Below are 27693 nucleotides of genomic sequence, written 5' to 3' on the forward strand. Positions count from 1 at the left end.
ATAATTGTCAACCAGAAGGAGTAGAGGAGGTGTCGGCCACGTGGCTCTTTGTGAAGACTCAGGTGAAAAAGTCCACCAGTCATGGATGACGAAGAATAATTATCAACCAGAGAAAGCAGATGACATGGCAACCACATGGCATCCTTGTGAAGACTCACATGAAGAAGTCAATCGTCCATTACGAAAAGCTAAACAATGACCCTTTGACAACGCCAGAGGCAGTGTGAACCCTTTAGGACTTATCCTCAAGGTCCTCATGACCACTTTTCTTTAAAAAGCTTCTGCACCATAATAGTGCTCGAAATACTTAAATCAATGAAATATGATTTCCCTGAAGCAAGGATGTAACAAAAAGCCATACGCTATTATTTTGAGAGCAGCGAAAAATTCCCTTTCTTTAGAGAGTATTCTATAGAAGTTGTACAACAAACAGAAAATAGATTTCGAGAAGGATGAATTTTTTCGCGATACATTTCGCCCCATCCCTGCAAATATGAACGTCTATCCAGGCTCCGACGAAGCTGTTTACGGTTCAAGGGGGGAAAAACGCCGCGCAAACATTTCTGGACGCAGCTTAATATCCGGGCGCATCTTCTTCCGAGAGGATGCAGCATCCCATAACCTTTCGCGGCGTGAGAGCTTAAGCAACCGTAAACAGAGCTCGAGAGCTACCCTCGTTTCCTCCGATTCATAAGCTGCGAACAGAGTTGGTCGAAATTCTCATCCCGGTAAAAAATGAATGGAGAATAAAGGAGACCCGACTGGGTCTCTTGTTCGATAAAAATTGAACCACTGAACTACACGACGGTGCGATTACGGCGTCGCCTACGAAACAATCGATTTAGAAATATATATGGCAAATATATGGTTCCGTTTAAAGACATCGTAGGAACCTTGACTTTTGCTAAAGGAAAGTTTGTCCCGACTGTGCTTTTAAAGAATAAAATTCTGCTCGACTCTGGTCGCAAAGGGAAACGGCCGTTGGGAGAGCTTCTAAAGTGAAAGACAAGATGAATCTGGATCGAAAATGCAGCTGAATGGTTCTCCAGCGAGACGCGGCGAGCTGGGCATTGACGATTTCTCGTAAAAAGAACGAGCTTTCGACGTTCAAGAAACCCGTCGGTCGGGCGACAATTAAGAAGAGATCGCCTCTTCGACGCGGTCGTTCGGCTGATGGAACCTTTGAAGACTCGGCTAGGCGCTGAAGCGTTCGGTCTCGATTGATGGATACTCGGAACAGGGAACAATAAAAACTGATGGTTTCTGCCTACCTTTTGTCTGCGCCGTCGCCTCGACCTATCGACGTAACTGGATACAACGGGCAATGGTAACAACAACAATCAACAACAACGAAAGGTGTGTCAACAGTCAACTACCGTGCAAGTGTCGCACGTGATGTTAGGCGAGGTAACGAACGGATGTTAAACGTCGCGAGGGTACATTTGCATATAAAGTCGGGGTGCACGAAGAACAAGGCTAAGAGCGTGATGCATATACAACAGCAGGCGCATTCCAAAAGACGAGGGTGTGAATGGTGAACAGCAAATTTCGGCGTGACTGGTCGATCTGTGGTCCAAGTTTCTCTCTTTTCCTCCTCGAACGATATACAACAACGATATACACGTTTCATCGCGTACCAATCTCTTTCTAACTGCTCCACTAATTTTTCGTTTGCGTTTTAGTAGAATCGTCAACATTTCTTTTACTATATCCAAGAATTTTTATAATCGTTAAAAATTCTTTCGTCGGAAAGAGCAGAGTAGCGACTCTTGCAGCGATAGATAAAGTTTTTCCGAAGCAAGTGAGAGCAGGTCGAGCCGGAGAAAAGGGACCACAGATCGATAGTCGCCGCCCTAAACGGCGCGTGTGGGGCGTTCGCTAATTAGGTAAAAGGGAACATCGATGATGCGTGCTCCAGAGAGATGGGTGAGGGGTGGCAGGAATGGAGAACATACAAAAAAAAAAAAAAAAGAAAGTGGGAAACAAAAGACTCGATGCGCGAGACGGGAAAAATGGCGACGACCGCGGGCGTTTCCGGTGCTTTCCCTTCCGGTTCCGCGTGGGGGAAAGTCTCGGTTGTTTCGTTGCTCGGGATCGAAGATCCCTTCCGTGCTGTATCGTTAGCCGCGCAGACGACGGAAACGTCGCCAACGGAACGTTATTGTGTCCAGAATAACGAAGCAAAAGGGTCGTCGTGTATCAAAAATGGAATTGAAAGAAAACAAGGGGAGGTATCCAGTTCGTTAAGAGATTGCCTTCTGGGGGACAACGATTTCTCAACGTTTCCGATGGCTTCATGCTATGAACTTCATAGTCGGATCGTTTTACGAAATCGACTAATGAAACAGGAACTTTTCGGGCACGAATTTATTCTAAATTAATTAGTGGCAAAAGAACGAACGACTGATTTAAACGATATATTTTGGAGAATATTATATATTTCCGTATAGTAGGCAATTATTTTCACCTCTATTGGTTAAAAATTTCACGTTGATAAATTAACAACTTTGAGACCGTCTCCTTCAGAGAATTTTGCTAATTTGCAAAACAAGATGATTTTACTTCTAAAATCCTCTGTAATTTTGGAAAAAAATCGAATGGAACTCTTGTCGAATCATTGAAATGAATTGCTATTAGTTATGGGTGAATTCTTGGCCCAACTGTGCTTCGTCCCAGGGGAAGCAGGATATCGTTCAATTATCTGAGAATCTTCGATAACCGGTTACGACGTAATGAAAATGTGATATCCTTTTAATTAATTCGTTCTAATCGCGCTGGAGGTGCGGCCATTAGACGATGATAGCTAATTAAGTCAACGGGTAACGGGAACTAATCCGTGGTCGGATACTTGCGTCGAGATCCTTAAAGGGGATCCTACGGAACGGAAATGGGATCCATATGGATCCTCGAGGCAATCTCTTACGCTGAATAGACACTCTGGTTTTTACGTATCGAAGGAAAAGGTTTGGAATTGAAACTGAAGCTTTGGAAGCAGGAATCCATCGAAGGGGTTGGAACGAAATTAATTGGTCACTCGAGATCGTAGATACATTTTTCAAGTGTTCGAGAATAATAAATCCCTCGAGTCAAGTGGAAATAGCCTCGCATCGATTGAAACTTTAGTGAAGATTAGAATAAAATCAAACATGGTAATAATTTACTGTGCTTCATTTTTCAGAAAGAATAAAAGTGGATAATCTGTTGCTAATGAATTAACAATATCGAGGCTTACGGTGGCTAGTCTACCGTGAATCATTTGTTAAAATCCCAGTGCTTATGACAATACGTTATATATGATTTACAGTAGACTGAGCATCAAATCGCCCAATATCGTTAATTTGTCAACAAGAAATAATACCCGCCTGACATTTTCCACATGAATTATATTCGAAAAATAAAGAAGCTCAAATTATTACCATAATTGATTTTGCAACTCTCAAATACACGCAACGAGACCAAATTTATTATTCTCTTTTTAACTCGATGCAATTATACAAACGGTAATTTAAATTCGTTCCTACCGCAGAAGACTCATCCGTCGATACGCGATGGATCTCGAAAATGGACTCGTTATTTGGAAAAGGAGTCTCGACCATATAAATTTTCTACGTTCGAACTACTGGTTTCTCAAAATACTCCTCGGCGAACAAGTTCCAAAAAACAAAAGACTATCGGCAGCCATCGAAGACTGACCAAGCAGACGCTGTAACGAAGAAGGACTCGAAAGGAAAACTGAAGCTGATAAAATCGAGCGTTGTTGGGGGTGTTCGAGTGTACGGAATGCTTCGAAGAGGTCAAGCGAGGACAAGGGTGGGTGTCGTGCTGGTTTTCGTACAATCTCGCGTCAACTCCCGGCCTGGAATATTAGAAGTCTCTGTACCTTCGTCTCGCCGCCGCCCTGGGTGCAAGGACGAGCGGTGCAGCTGCAGGCGATGGGGTCACCGCGGCTGCGGCGACCGCTGCAGCTGCAGCTGCCGATGGCGCCGCCGCTCCCAGCCAGCTCCACGGCATGGCCGGCAACCTGTATCCTGTTTTTGTCAGAAACTGTTAGTTCGTTACATTCCCTGACAACCGGCACGATAATCGTTCGCGTCGTGTCCGTCCATCCCATATCGTGCACCATGGATCTCTGTTTTGTTGCCAGCAATGTTCGTTCGTTTTTTAACCATTTATTCCGCGGTATCATTGCTCATCTACTTCGAACGTTCTTCAGAGCGTGAGATAAAAATGGTGGCCGAGCTCTGAACATATTCTTGGCTGACGAGTCCTCTCGAGTAACCGTTGGAATAAATTTGGTAAGAAAGCGGAGCTCTTCACAGGATTTATTTCAATAGCTAACGAAGAGGCATCGTCGGTCGAAAACATGTTGGTACTATTCCAGTAGATTAGCTTCATTTAAGCTGTAACGCTCGTTTGGAATTCTGATTTTTATATAAATATCTGTCGTTGTGTTAATTTAGAGTCCAAAGGGTTTAGGGCGCTCGATCCACGGTACCGATTAGGGTAAAATGGCAATTTGTCGTTCAGGAATCTGCTCTCGTGACACGTGGATTTCTATTCGTGACTAGAGTCTCTTCTGGGGGGATTCTAAGCGAATCGAAGAGATTGTCAATCACCGATTTCGCACTTTTGGGGGGCTTAGACACGGATAGATATCTAGCGTCACGAGTAAACTTAATGGTACTGGAAGTACGTTCGTTTTGGCATTTCTGGTGTCAGTTAGCGAGTTCTTTTTTAGGCGAGCGCTGCTTTCAGTCTACGATATTAGTCCTATCGACTCTGATTTCTTTTTCGCTTACGTTTCCTTTTTCATTTCTCAAGAAATTCTCATTTCTTTCTTAGTGGCAGTTTAGAATGATCTCTACTACTAAAAGTGTTAGACATTCGGAGAATATTATATCAATAATCATCGAGGCGTTCGTTACACCGTGCAAACTCCCAATTAACCAACAAATTTTCATAGAGGAAGAACGTAGAATAATTATCCATCAGTGTCCCGACCATCCTTGCAGATATTTTCTAACTTTCGATCAGAAACACTCCTGCATAACTATTCTAAATTTCCTTCTTCATACCGTTCCTCCATTCAATTTCATAATTAATTTCATAGTTTACAAGTGTGTTAGACATCCGCAACAACAGCGTCCAAGTTGACCAATTCACCGTTCTTCCCCGTTTTTCGCAGGATATTTTTATCGTGATCGTACAGAAAAATAGCGGCGGTAAAGTAAGTAAAGGGAAAAGTGTCGCAACAGCCCGATCTGCGGGAGGAATTGGACACCTGTTCCGTCCGCGTGAATTGCTCTGTAGCAGGTAACACGAGAGACGCGGTAACCGAATATCGAAACGGATTAACACCGCCACGGAATTTCGTATTCAAATTTCATGCAAAGCGCGGTGGCTAGAGTCGTCCGTGTCCCACATCCGTCCTTCCGGTTCGTTAGGAATAATATTTCGATCCGGATTTATCAAATTCTAGTGTCCTCGTTTAATTGCTAATTTCAACGTCGGCCATTTTCGCGTTTTACGGCCATCCCCTCTTTCCCCTATTAATTTTCAACGAAAAAGTGTCTCGAGAAAGGTTTGCGAAAGGGTTGCAACAAAAATTCCAAATCGTCGGTTACCGTTCGCGTATTCATCGACTGGGTTTTCTCGGCGTTGATTTATTCCCGTAACGATTGTGTTTTCCCGTGAACACGGCCGAACTGCTAATTACGACTGTGTTTGTTTATCGATTCGGTCGCGATGAAACCGTCGTTTTCTCTATAGAAACTATGCAATTACGTTTTTACGCGGAGATGCAGTATTCGGAACTCGATTGGTATGTGCACTGGTTTTAATTACGTGTTTCGAGGACAGAGCCTTGGTCGGAGACTGTTGTATAAAACGAGAATTCAATTTATTATTATTTACGCGACGTTGTGATTTAACATGTCCGTTCTTAAAGGACAAATTGTAAGTATCAATTAGTAAACTTTCGCCATAATTCCGACTATCGCATCATCCAATTCCAAGCCTGACCACGTGTGAATCCCCTCCCATGTGGCTCTGGGCCCTTTCCACGTGCCTGATTCCCCCACCACGTGCTCTCTACCCCTTCTTACGCGCGCGGCAAAGAGAGAGCGGGAGTCAGTGTACCGTGGAGCGTAGAGGAGCGAAGATCTCCAACGTGCGCCGTCGCGTAACGCGCACACCGGTCGGATCGGAGCGGGGGAGAGCCATCGAGAGCACACGTGTCGACTCGTGGACAGGCCTGCAATTTCTTGCGATGATTTAACAAGTGCAGAGCTTCACGATCCCCATCGTTCCCCATGGTCCTCGGCATGAATTCAGAAGGGCAGCAACCTCGAGTGGGCCTCCCCGTAACCACCCTTCAAGGGCCAACGAAGGGCACATTGTTACGAGTAGTTAATACGTCTGAATTGCTGCCTCGACGGGGCGAATCAATTTGCGGGTGGTTTTTGCGTAAGTGGAAACCCAATCTAAGCATCTTACGAGGGAAGCTTGACGATTGATACACCCCAATGAGTCTCACGTTTCACAGAAACGAGGTACGATATGCACTCGTATGTTTAATTGGCGTAGCAAGTGAAACTTTGATGTTTTATCAATTTGGTAGTATTTTGAAACAGTGTTATAGGGCATTAGGAACTATGATGCTCGTTTACTTCAACGTTTACTTCAAATTTCATACTTTTGTTCCAATTTTTTTTATTAAGTCACATCTCGCCACGATTATATGGCAAATTGTTTCTATTTCCACGGGAAAATCCTGCGACACTGCGTATAATACACAAAAGGCGTTCTCCCCGATTCGTTAAACGAACAAACTGACGGGGAATCAATGAAATTTCCGTTCCAACTTCGCGTGCGTCGGCAGTCATTCCCGATTACGCTGATTAATTAACAGGGCTGAATTGAGTCGCAATTAATTATGCAAATAGCTTGCGCGTTCGATTTGTTATTAGATTCGTTTTGGGCCCGCTTCGCGATTAGGGAGGCCTGGAACGAATTACAAGGAAAATGCCCCCTCTCCCGTGCAAAATCGGATTTGAAAACGGAATTCTGCTTGGCGATTTTTGAATGACACTCGAATTTATAAAGAAGGATTTTTTCATGAGATGAAAGCGAAATCTTCTTTGAAGGGGTAGATCTTAGTGAAAAAGACAATTTAGAATTTGCTGATTAAGTCGTAAAGAGATATTAGAAATTATTAATGTCTTAGGCGTATACAAGTTTAGATTATAGTTTGAAATGATGCTTACTAAAGGATCATTTTCGCGAAGGCATATCGGTGGATTATTCTTAGAGAGAATTACTTTAGATCTGCAATTTCCGACGAGGAAAAATAGAGCGGGCACTTTTGATCACTTTTCCAATTTTCGAGCGTATCCGAACGCTGCAATAAATGTCCGGTTCACCCAAGGAAAATACAATCCTAAGAAACGAGGTTACTTTCGTGGGCCTGTTGGTTTTTACAGTGAACCGAGCTTTCAAAACAAAGATATAAAAATATCCTTGCAAGGGATCACCTCGGAAAACTATTCCTTCCAAAAGGAAAATATAAAACTGCCCCTTACACTTTAATTTCGACTTTCCCAGTTTATATCCAAAACATCCACTGAAGTAAAACGCAACCCCCTCGAAATAAAATTACTTTGACCTCTTGAGGGACGAATTGCTCCATTAGAAATAATCAGAAATTCAAGTTGATATTCACTTATATATTTTAATGTGCAAGAGACTACAAAATGCAAACAATATGCAAGAATATAAAAAAACAATGAAAGTAAAGTTCGTGTTGTAATATTTGCAGAATAAAATAAATTCATATTTAGGTTCAATTTTTGTAGGCAACGTTCGCGAAAATTTGATTTTGCGTAAAGATCTCATAATTGTATTGCATCGTTGGAAAATTTAACTATAAACATTTGTTTATCCTTGTAATTATCATTCCTTTCCTAATAATACGTAAAAGAACTCCGAAGCTAAACGTGCACGTATGTGCCAGCGTTCCTCGAGAGGTTAAAAAAAATTGCTACAAAATTGACTATCCCCTTCCCCAAATTCTAATATCGAAACGGGAATCCCCTCGAGGATCGATCCACGAACGTTGACGATAAAAATTCCTCGCGTAACCTTGAGTCGATGAAAAGCTACGGTTTCCGCGAACGTCGTTGTATCGACGGGGGTGTCTAGGGGGTTGCGTCGGTTTACGTACGTCGAGACTCATCGACGGTCCGCGACGCTGTGAGTAATTAATACGATTGAATTGTATTCTCCAGCGTCGAGGCATTCGCACGGAGAGGCTGCGCCGGTGCCTCGGAGGACGAGAGAGACTCCATTGACGAAAGGGGTGGCTCGACGAAGGGCGCAGAGGGGGTGGGCACCGCTGGCAGGGTTGCTGCAAGCGATCAATAAACGCTGCTGCCAGCATCCACCCCCGGATCCGCGTCTGCCTCCACGCTCCTCGTCGCTCTTTCTCACCCCTGCACTTTCTTTGCCAACCCCCTACCCTCCACAGACGGCACAGCATTTTATTCGAGTAATACGCCACTGGAAAAATTCACCGCGACGCTACTGGGGTAAGTCAAACTCTAAGAATACGTCAACATTCGGGCGAAACTGTTGCTATAAAAATGAAGTCGAAGGGGTCGTTGCTCGTCGACCCCTTTTGAACGATCGAAGTCGATGTTAATATCCTCTCGAAGGGGAGAACCGTACAAATTTCTTGATGTTTGACAAGCATTTCGCTGCGAAGTAAATGTAACACGAACGTAGGTAAATTTGTTGAGAAACATCCTTTTCCGAACGGATTGTGTTTGTTTAAACGATCAAGCTTAGGAACTTGGAAGGAATTATTCTATGCATTCGTCAAATATCAAAGAATGAGTACAATTAGGAGAGTCGTACTCGAAGGAGTCAGATTTCAAAACCTAGAATCCCTGTTTAAAATGGAACGGAATTAGACGATGAAGTTTAGAAGCTTAGAAAGAATTATTCCATGCATTTATCAAATATCAAAGAAATCGTACAGTTAGAGAAGTCCTACTCGAGGGAGTCAGATTTCAACGCTTAGAACCCTCATTTAAAATGGAACTGAATTACACAAGTACGAACAACAAGTAGATTTCGAGACGTTTAAACTTTAACGCATCTTCAGCGAACGCGATAAATTGTTTCAGCAGTGCGAACGAATAGAAGGACCACTCCCGAGTCTTCGACTCCATCTGTTTTTCTCATTATCGTCCCAAACCCCTTTCCAAACCCCTCTTTTGCTCTCTTTTAGAAGTAAGTCGATACAACGAACGGAACACAGCGAATTTATTCCTCGGAGTGGCTCGAAACCAATTTCCTGCGAAAGCCTCCGAACGCATCGGGAAACAATTTTTCTTCACCTTCCCCCCCCCCCCCCCTCCCACCCCTTTCAGACGGTTCTTTGCTGAATTGTCAGCGAACCGCGTAAAAGATTTCTATGCCGCGTATAACACTACCGAGGAAAGCTCTTTATAAAGGACGTTCCCTCGACAATGCCGGATCCTCGTGGGCGTTCGAAACGCGATCGGTATCCCGCTTTGGGAGGACAATATCATTCTCGCGGCGTCTGGCGTTCGGTATTACTTTAACTAACCCCCGAGCCACGGGGAAAACGATGGAACGGAGGGAACATTTTCTTATTTACGTCACCCCATCTTGGTATTTTTATCTTTTCCATCGATTAACCAGGCCGACTCTCAATTTACGCGTGAACCGATCATCGGTTGGTTATTTTCTCTTAGTAGCGATTTATATTTTATTTTTATATCGTGTCGATGTTTTCGAAGATTTCGAATTTGTACATTCGAGGCACGATCTTCCGATCATTCACAGAGACGGACGTCAAAATTGTCGAGTAACCGATCGGAAGAATATTTTCGAAGAAATATTTCAACGTATATTTGAAATAATACTAATCCGGTATAGACGTAGGATGTTTACACCAGCCGCGCCTCGTTTCGATGCGTACGTTTGTTGACAGTTTTTGCTAGCACCAAGTTTCAGTGTTTATCTAGTAACTCTTAACCGTTCGAATTCGTACCACGAGAAAGACTTTCAAATTCCTCGAATCGGTTACCGAGATTTTTCGATTTTCCAACGAATATCGCGATTGTGAGTTTAAAAAATTCGTAGCCAGAGAAGAATGCCCATCTCTGATTATGCAAAGAGGGTGCGAGGGTGGCGCGACCGTGTGAGAAGGGATGGGTTGAGAGAGCAGACAGAGGAAAATGGGATCGCGTACGCCCTTTTGAGAAGCAGCTTCCACGTTCGTTTTCCGCGTAATGCAATCACGCGACTCGCGGCTCTTTAAGGCGTCATTAAGTCAAATTAAATCCACGGTGGGGTGGGGGGGTGACTAGGGATCGTTGAACGTCGAGTTTTCGCTCTCCGGCACGACGAACGGGTGGATACCATTGCCCAGGGGTTGAAATTTCGAGCGATCGAGGCAACCGGCTTAACGAACTCGAAGACGGGGCTAAATGAGGATCAGAACGTCGAGGACTGGATTTTTTAGTCTGCTTTTTAGCTGGTTCTGCGAAGAAGGGGCGAGAGGCTTCGAGGGGGTGAGAAATTATTTCCTACGGGTCGCCTTCGATGCTTCCTAACGAATTGGAGTCTACCTCGTTAAACAGTACAGACGTGGCCAAATTAACGCAAAAATCACGCTATCGAATACTTCTTTTACCTCCCTGTATACTAAAACAATATAATTCGTTAGTTTTGATATAATAGATATAAATCCGATATGAAATCTCTCGTAAACTTAGCGTTAATATTTTCATTTTTTTTTTTTTTTTTTTTTTGACATACCTCTTCCGTTCGCTTAAAAACGCGATTAGGCGTCCGTTTAAAAACTCCTCGATTTATCCAATGATCTATCAATTTGGCCATGTCTATATAAGGAAACGCGTTCAGAAAGCTATTAAAAAGGGGAACTGGAAACCCGAGTTTTAATGAAACTCGCTATTTCCCAAGCAGCCGATGAAAGTTTAGAACTATCGGCGCTGAAGAAGTATTAGATGTTCGGATGTTGATCTTAAGAGTTCTTCTAAAGGAGATTGCGCGATGTTGACGGAGTAGCGAGATCGTTCGAAAGTATATCGAAAGAAGCGATCGCTGGTCTCGATGGAAGTTGATCGAGCCTCGCGATCATCTCCCGTGGATTCTCGGTAATCTTACGATTCGAACCCGTCGAAAATTGATATTCGTTAGAAAACTGGAGAAAGAGCGGAAGGGAGGCGTTTCTCACCCCCTGAAAGAACTCTCGGCGTTTACGAATAGGCTTCTGTCACATTTGCCAACGAGAATGATTCACAGATCGTTCCATTGCCAGGCTCGATCTCTCCAAGTTTCGACACTGCGTGTTTCTGGAAAATAAACGCGTCTTCGTCGGAATTAAATCGCGGTTCCTCTAGCGGCCGTTCGTCTTTAGAGGTACAAGAAATTAATCAGGGAGCTTTTTATCTAGACAGCAACTCTTAACCGTTCGAATTCGCACCACAAGAAAGACTTTCGAATTCCTCGAATCGGTTACCGAGATTTTCTGATTTCCCAACAAATATCGACGCTATACGTCGACGCTAATTAAGACTTGCAAGTATCTTTAAATAACACAATTCTAGCATCTTCAGGGTTCAAATATCTCGCGAACAAACTAGACCTGCTACCCCTCCCCCTAAATCTCATCCGAATCGAACCGATTCGAATCCAACTGACAAAAATAAACGCACAAATAAAAACAAATCCCCGACGGATCCAACAAACTCCTCGAATAAATTACTTGGCGTCGCTTTAATTCGCCATCCGTTACTCGAATATAATTTTGCCCGTCTCTCGGTGGTCTAGGGGACGAGTGGGGGGGGGGTGTGTGTGGATAAACATAGCGCTGCGATTCGCGACAACGACGAATCGATTCGCGGAAAGGGGGTTTGAAAATGGCGCGGGTGTCTGGGAGCGGGAAGGCGGCGGGACCAGGCGGCGTGGGAGGGTGGTTAAGAGAAGTAGAGCTAAAACAGAACATACATCGACAGACGTGAATACAGCCCCGGGCTGGGGAAAGTCAAATGCACTAGAACCACAGTCGCATGACCCACGAGTAAAGCAACAGTGATTGGGTGTGTGTAGATTACGCACTCCTCGTGGCAATTATGCGAGTAACGTCAACGTTAAGGGGGTGAGTGAGGGGGCTGGTGATCATCGGATACCGATTTTGGTCGCACGGATTGTAGAGGGTTGGTCCAGGAACGGAGGATGCCGGACCAACCCTCTTCGACCCGGGCTTGGACAAGAGATGTACAGGGTGGCTCGAAAGCGACGGGCAAGTTCGACGATCTGACTCTATCGGAAAGATTCTGCGTGGCTCTGGGGAACAGGGTGGCTCGCGTAAGGGGTTGCAAGCTGATTTTCCAGGGAAACTATAACGTAGATCTCATTACTGCTGTAGATAGATGGCTGCGGGTGGGTGTAAACAGATTTGCCCCCTGTGCCATTTACCTGTAGAAATAATGAAGTCAACAACAGCTTGCAATACCCTAAGGGGAACACTCTGTGCACGATACAATAATGCGTGATCCTTAATCTGTTTTTTTTTTTTTTTTTTTTTTTTTTTAAGTTGAAACTAATATTAACCATTCTGTAACACTATTTTGGTTATTTAATGTATTCTTGTTATTATTATGCTTATACAAGAATATATTAAATAACCATAATAGTGTTACAGAGTGGTTAATATTAGTTTCAATTTTTAGAGAACAAAACAGATTGAATATCATTGATTGTAATATGCAATTACGAAAAGCCGAATATATCCGATATTTTTATATGCCCATGTCACGACTGCGATCATATAAACGAACGACAAGGGCTTCGCGACACAAAAATTGAGCGATTTCTTTGATTCGAGTACAGTAAATTCGATCCATGCACTTTTTGCAAAAAGTCAGAGTCGTAATAACCAATTATCAAGAAAGAAATCATCGAACTAGCAGAATCTTTCTCATATTCTCGCGTCTTCGAAACAATCAGCGAACGACGACGTTCGTTCGCGACACAAGGGGGGGTAGAACAGGGGGTTCGTCGGTCCGTTGTGCAACCGACGTGTTTCTGAAGCAATAACAAAATATGCATTCCCTGCTGGATATAAAGTGAGTACAAATAATCTCGCTACACAGATAGACTCAAAAGTCGCCACTTGAAAACGGTCTCGGTCTCTGTGACAGCTGTATTATTATTAATTTTTGTTTTTTTTTTTTTGTATCGATAATCCATGCACTAAGAAACGAGTCGTTCCAGAAATAACAATAATAATAATAATAATAATAATAATAATTATATATATATAAATATATCATATGGTTCGGTACGAAAGCCATTCAAAAAAAGGTACTGTACTCCGAGCAATGTGAGTAAGTATTACGCAAAAAGGTAGATGCAGAGATTAGTATAAAACGTGAGCTTCTACTGTTTCCTCAATCTCTCCAAAAAACAACACTACCTACTGAAACGATCAATTAATTGTAAAAACACGTTCCCAAGTGCTGGTACACGAAGCAACAACGTCCTCGGCGCTTATCGTACTCTGAATATTCACGAATAACTGTGACGGTGGGGTTACGGCCGCGGTGTCTGTACATGTGCGTGTACGAATACACAGAAAACTGAACAGCAAGAACGACGGTTTTCGCATTCTCGGGTCTGGTCACGTCGGTGGTTCACGCCGCGGTATCTCGCATCCGAACGTTTCGCTTTCCCATCCCCGTCGTTCTTCTTTCGGAACGAAACCGCGCGCGTATTACTCGCGACCAATGGCGATTTCGGACGATAACGCGTTCTAAATCACAGGCATACGAACACGCGAAAGTCCAAAGTTAGTTCCCTATCGCAGTCTAGCGTATCGTATGCATATCGATGTATCGCATTCACCGTTCAAACCGCGAATCTACGTCTCAAACGCCGTTCGGTGAAGGCTGACTGGGAGACTTCAATGCATGGACACTTACAATGGGTGTCGTCGAAATGGCCAGTGTCTTCTACTTGAAACTATCGCTTCTCCGAGCAGAATGTATTAAATCCTGAATTTCTGAATTTTTTAATATTTGCGATAATTGTATTTGAGAGGACAGTATCATCTCTCTTGGACTGCAGTCTGTGTGATATCCTATATTTATGTTCGAAAAGAAAATATCATCTGTTGCGGAGTTCAAAGCATAATGAAACATTATATGTTCTTGACTGCTACGATCCTTTGAAACCCTTTAACGTTTAAATTAAAAAAGAAATAGTCATCCCTCTTGGACTGCAGTCCATAGGACGGTGAAATTTCAAATACACTGGGCCGACACAATCTGATATTATATTCCACGGGAACGCGAGCTCTGATGAAAAGTGCGCCAGCATTGAATGCGCCCGTCTCGCAGCCACCACCGCGGCATAATAATTCGTTCATCCCCGAGACGACCGTGAAACTGTTTATCCGGTCCGAAGGGCGTCGTGGCGCCCCATTCAACGTTACGAAACCGTGAAAAGCGGACGTGAAACAACGAGAACGTTACCGAATCGGTGCTTCCCAAACTTCTCCCCCCTTTCCCTTCTTTTTTTTTTCTTTTTTCGTGATTCAGTTACACGCTGAAAGCGAGTGCTCCTCGTTAAAAAGAACGAAATGAGAAGACGAGAAACGGAAAAAAAAAAGGGAAGATAAAAACGGAACGAAAGTAGAGGAAAACAAGTCGTTTCTTTTCCCTTTCTGTCTGTTCCAAGGAGGAAAGGATTATCTTTCGAAAATAAAAGCGCACCCCATTTTATTATTCGAGGGTGACCACTAATTGCTGGCGGTGCTTGCACGCTCAGCGGTAACTAATTAAGGCTACGCACTGAGACTAATTACTGAATGCCAGACTAAACAACCAGTAAGAAAGGTGAAACGTTTACGTGTGTACTCGCATGTATGCTGAAACGACGTATGCCTTGGGGGACGGCGACGAGGCTCGCCAGGCTCTCGATTTTCACTCGGATCTCTCGTTTGCTCGACCCTTTTGGAATTTTCGGTTACGCGAGCATTTTCCAAAACACCGGGAACAGGCGAAAATTTTCTGAAAACAATCGCGACCGTTGCACTTTCCAGAGACTATGCACGCGCGATACGATATCTTTTTGTACGCTATAACATACCTCGATTACGTGCCGTGACACGATCGACAAACGAGGTACGTTGTAGCTTGAAAAATATGTTTCATCGTGCTCTCGTTCTCTGGAAAATCCAACGGTTCTACTTGACTTTTCGAAAGAAAAGTTCGAAAGAGAGATCGATCTGCTCGGATGTCGTCCAGGCAAATTTTTCAAAATACTCGAGTCGCTTTCGACGTAAATTGTGACCTCGCGTGCGACGCGTTCGAACGGTCAGGTTGAAAATCGACAGCGAGCGACGTGACCGACACGATAACGAGAATTAATTAGTTACCACTAAATCAAAGGCGGCACTTGTCGAGCATGCAGCAACCTTCGCCCCGGGCAAAAAATTATTATGTCATGTATCTCGCCAACTAACACACCGTGCCACGATCCAATAACATTAATGTCAATGACAACAGTTTCCAAAGAAAGTAACAAAACAATTAAGTAAGTAAATGATAGAAGGTAGAACGTACGTTTTAAAATAAAAATAAAAAAAAAAAAAAAAAAGAATAAAAAGTGATGGAAAAGAATAGAAGAGTACAGAACTAAAAAAGGTTCGATAGAGAGAAAACTAACTCGTGAAGTAACAGAAATTCGTGAACGATCGTGATCGACGGAATCGAGTAAAGAAAATTAAACGGAAAGAAGAAGACAGAGATAATGCAAGACCGTGCCGTCATGGCAGCTGGTACTGATTGGGTGGGACGAACGAAAGGAAAAATCCAGCGATAGAACTCGAGAGGGGGGTGTTACTGCTACGAGGAAGAGGACGAGAACGCCAAGAAACGTTAATTAAAAAGAAGATTATGGCCCTCGAATTGCGGACTTAAGAAAGCACGAACCGGAGTAACGAGAAATGATAATTTTTCGTTAGGATCCCAAAGAACGTTCTCGCGTTTTCATTTACATTTCAAAATAATTGTTTTATTTATCTCTAAATTACGCGAGTGTAGCGAATTAAATACTGGGTTAATGGGTATGTACGTTCGTTATCGTTATAGAAGGCGAATGCAAATTAATCCTCATTCGCATCTAAGTTATCTAAACATAACGAATACGATATCAATTTTAACGTATTTATCAATACCAAGATTTGCTTTAATTAGATCATTTAGAGAGAACGATACGTTCGCGATTACGTGCTTTTAATCGTATCCTTGAAATAACGCGCTTCGAGATATGAATTTCAGTAAAATAAAAATGTTTTGGCGATTCTGAGAAAAAAAAAAGGAACTAACTCACGCGTCGGAGATGCGCGAAGACGAAAAGAAATGAAACTTCCGCTTTTGCCGAGATCGAAATCGAGAAAAGAAAGGTTCTCTGGTAGCATGCTTCTCTTTTCCCCTCGTTAACGCGTGTTTTTTTTCTACTCTTTGCTAGCGAACGCTTTTGAAAACGCGAGCAATTAGCCCGACGACTCTCCCTTTCTTTTCTTCCGTTCCCACCCTCGAACTACGAAACCAAAGTGGCGGGGGTGGAGAAGTAAAGAGAACGACGGGAAAACTAAAAGGAAAATAAGAAGAGAGAAAAAACAGAACGAGACTCGAAAGTGAACGAAATAAAGATAAAATTAGAGAGAGAGAGAGAGAGAGAGAGAGAGAGAGAGAGAGAAAGTATGCGAGAAAAATGAAAAAGGAAAACGTACGTGTAAGATACACTAGGAAACGCAAAAGATCGTTTCCGGCAATCCACACTACTCAGCTCTCGGTACGTGTACGTAGGTGCAAAATATAATATATAGTAACTCTGTACGACTGCCAGGACGGACGTACCATAACACGTGAAATTATAATATAATAACAATACTATATAGCGTACGTGTCCATGCAGAACGTCGACCATTATACGTTTGTTATTATTATTTTTTTCTCTTTTTACTCTGGAAAGTGTATCAGTTTCGTATCAGACATTTGTCATTTTTTTTTTTATTTTTCTATTTGAAGAAATTTAGAAAGATCGACTGTCGCATAGATGCATACGTATATCGGTACATATTCAGTATAGATATATGTATCTATATATGTATATATATATATATACACATATATATATAATACATATATGTGTGTATATATATACACGTATCCACAGGTGAATCTCATATGAAGGCAAGCCAAGGCCACGACATGAGACGTGCAAATTAAAAAAGGTAATAATTATTAAAAAAAGAAGCAAGTAAAAAATTCTCTCCCAAAACCGCTTTCCAACCACAACCAAGCACAACCACAGGCAAGGTACGGGCCTTTGTCAACGAGACAGTCATCAACCAGTGAATATGTGGCGCATTACCGTGATTATTATATATATATATATATATGTATGTAATAGTAACAATTTGAAAAAAAAATCTATACATTGTATGTATGTATATATATATACGTATGAGGTACGAAAGGAGGAGGTGAGGGATCGATTGGGGGTGGGGGGTGGAGGGGGGGGGGAGGTGATGGGGTGGAAAAAGTCGATACGGTGGAGCTAAGTGTTCGGGTGGAATCGAGGATCGATTAATAAGTAAGTGTGCGGGAGCGACGAGCACCGTCGACGGGTGATCGTTAATACAACTGTTGTTTTAACCACAGCGATCGGTATTAATCGTTGACAGCGATGGGCGAAATTTATTTGAAGTCTCGATTTAACGAAGAATAAATAAAGTTAATTTATCAATTGTTCGTTGAGAAAGAATGTATTTTGTTGAAAATGGAATTCGATCGATCCATGGAATTTTTCAGTCGAATAAATCGCCGCTGGCTTTGCTTGTCGTTTGTTATTTAAACGAAATTTCGGCCATCCCTGATCGCGGACAATCGGTTAAACGAATCGTTAGCTAGGTTTCGATTCGACGGAAATGTGGCGAACAGTGCTGGGCGAAGTCTAAGGTATACAAAATGCAGGCGATTTGGACACTCGCGGAGGTGAGTTGAATGACCATTCGGTGTTACTTATGATAGGGAAACATTACTCGGAATTTTATTGTATTATTGTATTATATGATAAAATTCTACCATCGAAATTCTACCATCGACCCTGGAACATTTACATTCGCATAAAAAGTAGAATCTGAGTCAGTGTAACTGTCAGAATAGCTGTCCGATACTTTTAAATTACAACAAAGAAGCATTACTTCCAATGGCGTTATTTTATATCCAGAAATTCTACCATCAAAATTCACCCTGGCACATATACATTCGCATAAAAAAGAGTCTATGAATCAGTATAAAGCTGTCTACAAAAAGAGAGTCGAGTGATCGTTCGATAATTTTAAATCACAACAAAGAAGCATTACTTCCAATGGGCATTATTTTATATCCAAAAATTCTACCATCAAAATTTACCCTGGCACATTTACATTCGCATAAAAAAAAAAGTAGAGTCTATGAATCAGTCTAAGACTACCTATAAAAATAAAAAGAGTCGAATAGCCATCCAATATTTTTCATTTATAACAGAGAAGCACTACTTCCAATATTCTTACTTTCTCTCCAGACAAATTCCCCTCTCGGAGCTCGTGCACAATGCCGCGATTCACCTCGAAAAGATTTAATTTTCACCCAGTTCCCCGACCCCACATTCACCTAAAACAGAGTGTCCAAACACCGCGATCGAATATACAAAGGCGCGTCCGGCCCGAAGAACCATTCCCAGCACTGGTATGCCAAGTTAAGTGTCACAAGATTAAACGAGAGATTTGCGTTGCAGCCAAGTTATTCATTGAACAAGAATGATACGTGTGAAACAAACGAGAGTGCTCTGGGACGTGTGTGTGTGTGTGTGTGTGTGTGTGTGTGTTGCGAGCAGTGTGCGCCGCGAGATCCAGGGGTGGGTCGGATTAATCGATTAATCGTGGACGAGGGGGAACGATGAACGTGGAAAATGGGGAACAAGGGGTTTTGGGGGGTACGTAGGCACAGCAGTGAGTTAATGGTAGTAATCGTTACGCTAAAAATTAATCAAATCATACGAATTATTACGTACGAAGAATACCTCATGCTTTTACCACCGGACAGAGGAAACCCTAGAAACTAAAAGCTAGCACAGGCGAGATTTGTTTCTTTTTTTTTTTTGTTTTAATATATATGTATCTTTTTTTTTTATATGTTTTTGCATTCGACACTAAAGGGTCCCGACCTTTCTCCATCCTTTTCTCCGTTCGTCGGCGTCCGCAGCCCTTCGATCCGTTCGTCTCGTGTTCCGAATGGGAACCAGGAGATGCGTCGGCGTAATAGAGGATCCAGGGGGGTCCGTCGATCGTCGTCGTCGCGAATTTCCTACGGTTCCTCGCGCTTCCTGTCACGTGTCGTTCTACGTGTATCGGTCGGTTTCCCAATTTCGCAGTCGAAGGGTCCCTTTCTCTTCCGGTTCTTGTCTCTTCGTGCCTTCGATTTCTTTCGGGGAGCTGTACCTTCGATTAGGCTTCCGTGGCTACTCTCTCCCCTTGAGAAATCTTCCTGCTTGGACGAGGATCTTCCATTCGTTCGAATCCTTGGCGTATTCGAAGATTTCGGAGCGACTAGGTTCGTTTCACGCGAGTTCTCGGTATTCTTGACCTTCCCGACTCGTACGGTTGCGAGGATTAGGCGTCTTGCTCGCGAACGATCTCGCGGAAATTGCGTCGGATAGTTCGAAACATTGGAATACTAAGCTCTTGGGTTTCGAGTTCCTGTCAAATCTTGGAACTCGAAGCTCAGGGAAATATTTCCCTTCGGATTGTAAAGGATAAATAGAAACACTGATTAATCAGCTGTCGGTGCGGACTATTGTTTAGTTGGACGAGCTGGAGGCATTCCTCGGAAGACATAAGATTTGCATAATAACTGCGAGAACTGACCATTATGGAATTCAATAGATATCTGTTCCGTGTTTCGTTAAAAATAAGTTAAAAATAGGGCGTCTGCCGAGGTAGCGACGAGGAGTTTCTCGAATAACTCTGGATACATATTCAACAGAAAGTTTTATGAGACCTCGAGACTGTTATGTAACTGACCACTACAGAAGACTGTTAAAATTTTGTAATTTATAGTTTCGTAGTTATTATGTGCATCACATTGCAAATTTCTCTAATAGCGAAGTAATTAATTAAATATCTTATTTATTACGAGCAAACGAGGACTCTAATCGCGACAGAAACGCGAGTGCCGTTCGGGTGACATCGATGCGTGGTAAGAGGCTATCGTCTACCTTCTAAAAATTCTCAGTTGGCTGCTTCAAGCCTGCGACATTGTTTCCTAGAATTAAAAATATTCTTTCTCCCCCTAAACATTTCCAAATGCTCTCAATTCAAACAGACTCGAACTTCGATACTATTCTCCGTATTTCATCGATTTACGCTACCATAAGTATAGCTCGAATCGTAGCGTACGTTATAGGCCTGTGTGTCGTCACAGTAAGCGGAATGCAAAGTTTTCCAAGAGCTTAGAATTCCATGGTTAAGAGACCATCCGTAAAAATTCCGATTCGCACTGAAATTATCCCAAGAAATCCAATTTTAAATTTTCCCCTGCGCCTAATTGTCATTCGCGAGCGAGACAGCCTTCTTCTTCCTTGGATCTATTATCGGTTAGCAACGATCGTGAGGGGTGGGGGGCAACGATCGCGTATGCAGCTGCAACGAATTCACAAGAGCCGACAGACAGAGCAGGAAACGACACAGAGAGTACGTGAAAACACGGCAGAGACGCGATTCTTTTTTTTTTTTTTCTTTCTTTGCAACGACCTTAAAAATACATTACTTGTGAAGAAGGTAGTACACGTGGCATGCAAACGGTGACAAGTCTTCTAGATACGTTATCGAGCGTGTCAATCAAGCTTAAGGGGACTTTCGTCGTCGAGCAGTAGCGTTTCGAACGCGGCCATCGCTGAAACGCTTCTCCTTGAACGTTCATTTCGAGATCGCGCGAAAGAAAAGAATTACCGAATAGAACGATGGGTGTACCATGCTTGTTCATTCGAAAATTCCTTTTACGAGCGATGTGTCGACTTTTAGGGATTACAAGCTCCGCTCCTATCGTGGCGGAGTTTCTAGGAATACATCAATTTGCGAATTTTATCTATCGACGTCGAGTGTTTCTGCTTCGACACAGCTATGTAGCTGGGGGCTCAAACGTCGAGAAATAAAATAACAAATTCGCCCCGAAGTACCTTGCGTAATTTTATTTGTACGCAAAAAGATGAACGTGAGTTGTCAAATATCGAACATTTCTTGATAAAACCTCTATGTACTGTGAAAAATGGCTAGATTAGGATTTGAAAGTGTTCACACGTCGCTTGCGAAACTAGTCTGTTTAACCTTTAAATACCCTAAGTTTCAAATTTGACATCGGAGTTTTCAATCAAATTGTACACTTGCAATTGGTTCGTTTTTTTATATATTATGTCTTCTTTATATTTGATATCTTTTGAACAAAAGTAAGAAAAATAAACGTTGGCTGTCATAATTATTGAAAATAATAAATACAGATATTTTTTAAATTTAATTTGAAAAATCAGTCGAAACTTAACTCGCTTAGAAAAGGAATTCAAAACACGAGCCGCGGACTATTCTATCATTTCTATATTTTGAAAGAGGCCCATTCGAATCGTCCATTGCTCGACGCCAGGTGCCCGCATCTACCGGGTTACGATCGAGTCCGAGCTTCTTATTGTCACTGTTATTCACTGAAAGCTAAACGCCACTAATCAAGACCAAAAAAAGCCTACAGCATGCACACTTTTCGAAGATGTCCCGTAGTATTCGACGCTACGACCGTGGAGGTGAACTCGCTCGAATTCTTCTAAAGTTCGCCTACGGATCGATTCTTTAGAAAAGGAGTCCGCGAGGAGCATTCTCGAGGGGACGAAATAAAGTACGAACGAAAAGAACAGGGATACCTCGTGGCGGCATGTGTGAAAAGAAACGTTTCGAGGGATGCAATTAGACGAAACGTAACGAAGATAACTCTGTCCACGTTGAGTGTAAACGACTCGAGGTGTTGTTTGATAAAAAAAAAAGAAAAGAAAGAAATTAACAAGAAATCAATCGAACTAGCGGAGTAGAAACGCAAAAGGGAAGCTCGAACGATGCATGCCACGTAAATCGAGAACGCGAGATATGGACATTGAGAATTCGTCGTGTACTGATAAAGTAGAAAAGTTCTTCTTTATTTCCCAAGACAGAAACACAATGGATCGTCGAGGACTGTTTCGAGGAACAGTTCGAGAACACCCTGTCATGCGCGAAACGTAAATCGAGACCCTAACGACGGAGATGGGCGAAATTTGTTCAAAATCTATTCGAAATTTATTCGCGATGTTGTTAACAAACGAGTCTCCTTTAAATTTCATCTTTGATATATCTGCGATTAGAAATGTTTCTCCGGGTGGAAATTTCGCCCATCTCTTCCTTACGCAGAAACGAGAGAATGAGTTCTCGGGGAAGCTATCATCGATATCCTTTCACCTCGACAGTTCTCCATATTTTTATTAACATTCGCGCTAGTTCAACGTTTACGTTTCCTACTCTTCTGTTAAACATTCACCACAGGAAGATTCCACCCCAGAGAATTCCATATTCTGAGCGCATCGAAACGAGTTTCGTCAATTTCTAACGAGCAATAATTCCAATCAGAACTCCCACAACTCCGGTTCGAATAATTCCACTCTACAAAAGATGCTCAATCTTCTCGTTACCGAAAGTGGACTTTCCCAAACTCTCGATTCTCAATCTCCCGTCTCTGGCCAGCGTCGAGGACTCAATTATTCCTTCGCAATGATCGAATCCTGCCTGGAAAGTCGAGATGAGTTCGCGTTCGCGCACAGGTGAACCAAGAATAAAAAAAAAAAAGAAGAACCATTGTCCAGTCTCCCCTATGCGAGACACTATCGAAGTTCTTTCGCGCGTTGCTTAATTCTCGTCTCCTTGGTGGCAAATTACACCGAATTGTTCTTTTTCGACTTCGTGTAGGTCTCTTCTTTGTGCAGGCCTTCGCTTCTTCGTTCTCGTTTCCAGGTGTAGCTTCTTCCTAGGCTCTCCTTGTCGCAGTCTCTTCGCCGAGGAATCGTTTCCTCGGTTCCGCGTCGCCTTTTAAGTCGATTACGCGAAAGCTCCAAGTCAGAGATGAGCATTACGCTCGCCCGGAGGTAAAACGTATACAGAAAAGAAAACGTCGAGCCGGATGAAAAGCGAAAGAGAGCGCAATTGAATGTAATTTAAATGGATTGCTGATTTTCAAATTAATGGAAAATATAAACGAGATCTATTTTAACATTCTAGAAAAATGTTGTTATTTACGTCGCGTTTCGACTCTTCGTTTCGAGAGCTCCAATTTAATTTAGATACGATGCAATCATCCCCTTCGAGCGAGACTGCCGATCGAAAGCGAGCACAGTGTTTCCCGCCCATCTCTGGCTTTCTATCGGATACAAACGGTAGGAATGCGGGTGTAATACTGTTAATTCTACGTTACGGCCTACGGTACAGGGAGTAACTCTCTTAAAATCACTAGAAATAATACCCTGACGGACTCCCGTTTGGAACGAGCGAGAAATACCACGGTAAACTATCGAGTAAAAAAAAGAACAATAAAAATCGAAGGTACAAAAATATCTGATAATAAAGTTACGAGGCACGAATGAACGAGAATGTTCGATGGAATGTCGTCGCTATCGGCTACCCTAAAATCTATGTTGCTAAAATACTTTGAAATACCCTGTGGTTCCGTTAATATTAATCCTTAAAATCTAAAACGCTCGCGGATGCACGCGCGGGGAAACGTCAGCGCTTGGACTGGGAGCTGCTCGAACATCTCGCGGGTATTCGGGAATGTATCGTTGTCGGCGACTCGAGGAATCCACTCGGAATATTTTCGGAATCGCTGGGAATTTATTTCGAATATTTTCGTGGTCCACTGGTGCGAATTTCAAAAGAGCTCTCAAGTTAGCGCCATCGATCCCATCTCGGAATCTAATAAATTTGGAAAGTCCAAGCACTTTATTAAATCGTTAAATTAATCGAGTATCCGATGCTAATTTTGTTCAATATTTCTTCCGTGGTGCATAGTATTTGTATTTAATATACGATTAAGAATACAAGAACACGGTATTAGAAGAAGTTAAGAGCACCTGCGTATCATAATATTCGCAATAAATATTCATCCGCCAGCACAAAAAATATTCAAAATTCCGCGAGCAATTGAAAATATTCCATCGCGTAAAAATATCTCCGCGTTGGAATATTCGAGTGAAAAATGAACAGTCCCAGTCCTGATGGATCGCCGTGGACGCCGGTGGCCTCTGGATCGCGAGAATTCGAGCGATGATCGATAGCCGCGGTCCAAAGAAAAGTTGCCCGTTCATGGATTCAATGGAACGTGTCCACGCTGCAGTTTCTTTCGCGGTGCAACCGCGATTAGGAATCGTCGAGTTCGTTGACCTATGAACTAGAGGTTCGCTCTGTCTCGTGCCGACCTACCACTGACCGATAGACGCTACCCACGTGTGGCCAAGTTTTTCTCTAATTGCTCCGAATCGTGCCCGATCGAAGCTCGCCCAAGTTTATCCTCGTCGTTCGAGGAATAATCCGCGGGATTGGAGAACCGAGTTTCTCTTCGGAGTAACGCGATCTCGTCCTTGTTAGCTGGGGAAATTTTAATAGTTAGTTAGCTCGCGGGAGCAGATGTAAAACGGAGGTAAACGAATTTTACATCTGCTCGCACAGACTAAGTAACGTATTAAAGTTCAAGGAGCGATGCTCGTCAGACCCAACAAGAACGTCATTTTGATTCCTCAACGCGAGTCTTCGGACCTGTAGTAGTATCAATCTGAATCGTAACTTAGAAATTCGGGTGGATGAGAGAGTATGGATATTTTTCTGTTACCAAGGATATAATAATTACAGAAATACTTTATATTTATTTGAGATTCATATTCTTCACGCGCTGCTACACTGCCAGAAGCCTAACCCTTTGCACTCTCAGTCACCATTCACGCAACAAACCTATCAGCAATAATGTTTCTTTAGGCTTAATTTCTTAGGAACTCGAAGTGTCGATAAAATGACCGTCGGTGAGGTAAAGATGACCTGATTTTCAAATCTCGATAGCTTAGTATTCACGGGAATAGAACGCTAAGAAAGCATCTCGAGTGCAAAGGGCAAATATTCTGATGTTCATTTGTTTCATTCCACATATATAACTATTTCAGTAATAAACTAACTGCGATTTCCCTCGGCTTAAAAATATTTCCGATACTCTTCCATGCATCCAAATCTGCAAATTTAAATTCAAACCATAATCATACCAATTACAAGACCGAACGCGACCCGAATCTCGCGACAAATAACACCCCGGTGAGTCTGCTAAACATCGACCCTTACCGTTTCACTCTCGCAAGCTCCCCCCCCCCCTGCTTGGCGTATTTAAATATTCTCGAAGAGCTTCCGGATATATATATATAAGTGATCGCGTGTGTCTGCGTACGTGTGTGTGTGTGAGAGAGAAACGTGGGATCTGGGCCTGGTGTGAGCTCTCCCTCGCGTCGGGGGAGAACGAACGCGAAAATTAAGATAAATAAACAGTGAAGAGAAGAGTAGACAGTACTCGCGAGCTGGTTGAACGACGAGCAATTAGTTGTAGGTAAATAAAGTCTGTACACCCACCTTGGTTCTGCTGGAATCATCGAGAACCCTAAAAGAAAAGGCCTTGGGCAGAGCGTGGGGGGGTGGGGGTGAGGGGGTGGGGAGCGGAGCCTTTTTTTCGCGGGGACCATCTAAGGGTCAGTGAGCTGTCGCACGACGACGCTGGGAAGCGAAATTTCCCATTCGAGAAACGCGTCCTCGAGTCGAGTCAACTTCCGGGTGGATTCTTAGTAGACTTTTAACCCCAACAAAATTAGTCCTTTTTAAATATATCAGTTGGACCTCTCAGTTTCCCTCTGGGGAACAGAGTGAAGCACGACGAATATATTCGACGTCTTGAACGGTCGAAATCTTGGCGAGTCGCGGAGCGAATTTCACCATCCAGAAACGTCGAATACGGCCATCGTTCTCGGCTATACTCGCGAATCCGAGTATAAGAAAAGTGAAAAATGTTGAGCTTGGATAATCGTAGCTGCCTTTGAATCTCGAGTTCCTCTACTCCCAACTGAAAGAATCCTCGATTGACTCGACTGCGCGGACTTGTCGCAAACGTTCTCGAGAAAACGAAAATTAAATGAGAGAAAAAAAAAAAAATGGTAAAAAAAGAGCAACGAAACAAATTCGACAAAAGGGTGGAGAAAATCGTGAATCGGAGAGAGCGCGATCTCTCTCCGAACAGCGATTCTATGGCTCGTGGCTGTCTTTTTGTTGGCTTGGTCGTGGTGTGTTGGCGGCTGTTGGGGAAGAAAGAAACGAAAAATGTGAACTATCTGTTTGTTTCGGGTCGCCAGTGTGCGTCGAGACTGTCTCTTATAGCGACACTGCGACGCGACATGGCCGTTCGGCGCGACCGTCCGATCCGATGATTGTCTCTCGTCATCACTGTCGTCGCCTTTGCCACCGATCATCGCCTTCAGGAGAACCCGTGGCAAATCTCACGGATCTCGAAGTAGAGATTCAGCAGTGCCGATTCGGGCACGTCGTGGAAGCACCTACCCTCTGGCCACTGTACGCATACTGAAACAAAAAGCAAATGGATACGTTCAAGTAAACCCGTTGAATGTCGTCCAAACCTATCATTTCATTTAGACAAATTCCTTCAATAAGTCCAGAGGTTATTTATGGGACTGGCTGTACATGAAGGAGTCTCGTGTATATACTGTGGATTTTATGCATTTATGATACAGGCAAAGGTAGTACACGCTAAATATACCAAAAAGATATGTGCACTCGAGCAAAACAAAATAAAATTAACGTTACATTAATTGGGCATTCAACATACATCATATACATATATTTTAGGCACGTTTCCTAAATTATTGTACGTCACAAATGCATAAAATCGTATCTTAAAATTTAGTAGACTTTGCCACGGATATTTTCATAGATCTCAACGTACAACTTGAAATACTCGAATTAATTCGACCCGAATCAATGTTTCCATCGATGACCCGATCGATCTTATCAACTCCATCGGCAGAAACGAATGGCAGACACTCGAGCCGCGAATCGCGTCTGCAAAAATTCGCCCCGCTCCTCTCGACACACTTTCGATAATTCCGTTACTCAACAGACGCTCCAGTTGTCGCTCCCATTAATGCAACATTCGCTGCGAAGCAGTAATTGCAATTAGCTCGGGTCGTAATTGGACGTCGATTAGACGAACGAACCGCGGGGAAGGAACCCGAAGCCTCGGTGGAAAAGCAATTCCTCCGGTGGAAAATCACGTCGGAAGACCCACCGCCGGTTTTCCAGGTGGGACGCGAGCGCTTGCTTAGCGAAGATGCTGATCGATCGGCTTTTATTTCAATCGCGGACTCAAAGGACGCCGGTTCGCGAAGTGGCGACCGAGTGCGTTTTCTCACGAAAGGAGATCCCGT

The 27693-nt window shown here is 43.0% G+C and overlaps 1 protein-coding gene across 1 annotated transcript in view; it reads right to left on the minus strand.

Moving 5' to 3' along the window:
* The window catches only part of LOC128892463 (RNA binding protein fox-1 homolog 2-like), a 78188-nt gene that overhangs the window by 26764 nt on the left and 23731 nt on the right, over window positions 1-27693 (minus strand). Inside the window, exon 4 of the mRNA XM_054152904.1 lies at window positions 26810-26830. Coding sequence (XP_054008879.1) covers window positions 26810-26830 — 21 coding nt within the window. The remainder of the gene's footprint in view (window positions 1-26809; window positions 26831-27693) is intronic.

The sequence above is a fragment of the Hylaeus anthracinus genome, unplaced genomic scaffold, assembly GCF_026225885.1.
Source record: "Hylaeus anthracinus isolate JK02 unplaced genomic scaffold, UHH_iyHylAnth1.0_haploid 12002, whole genome shotgun sequence".
Classification (NCBI taxonomy): Eukaryota; Metazoa; Arthropoda; class Insecta; order Hymenoptera; family Colletidae; genus Hylaeus; species Hylaeus anthracinus.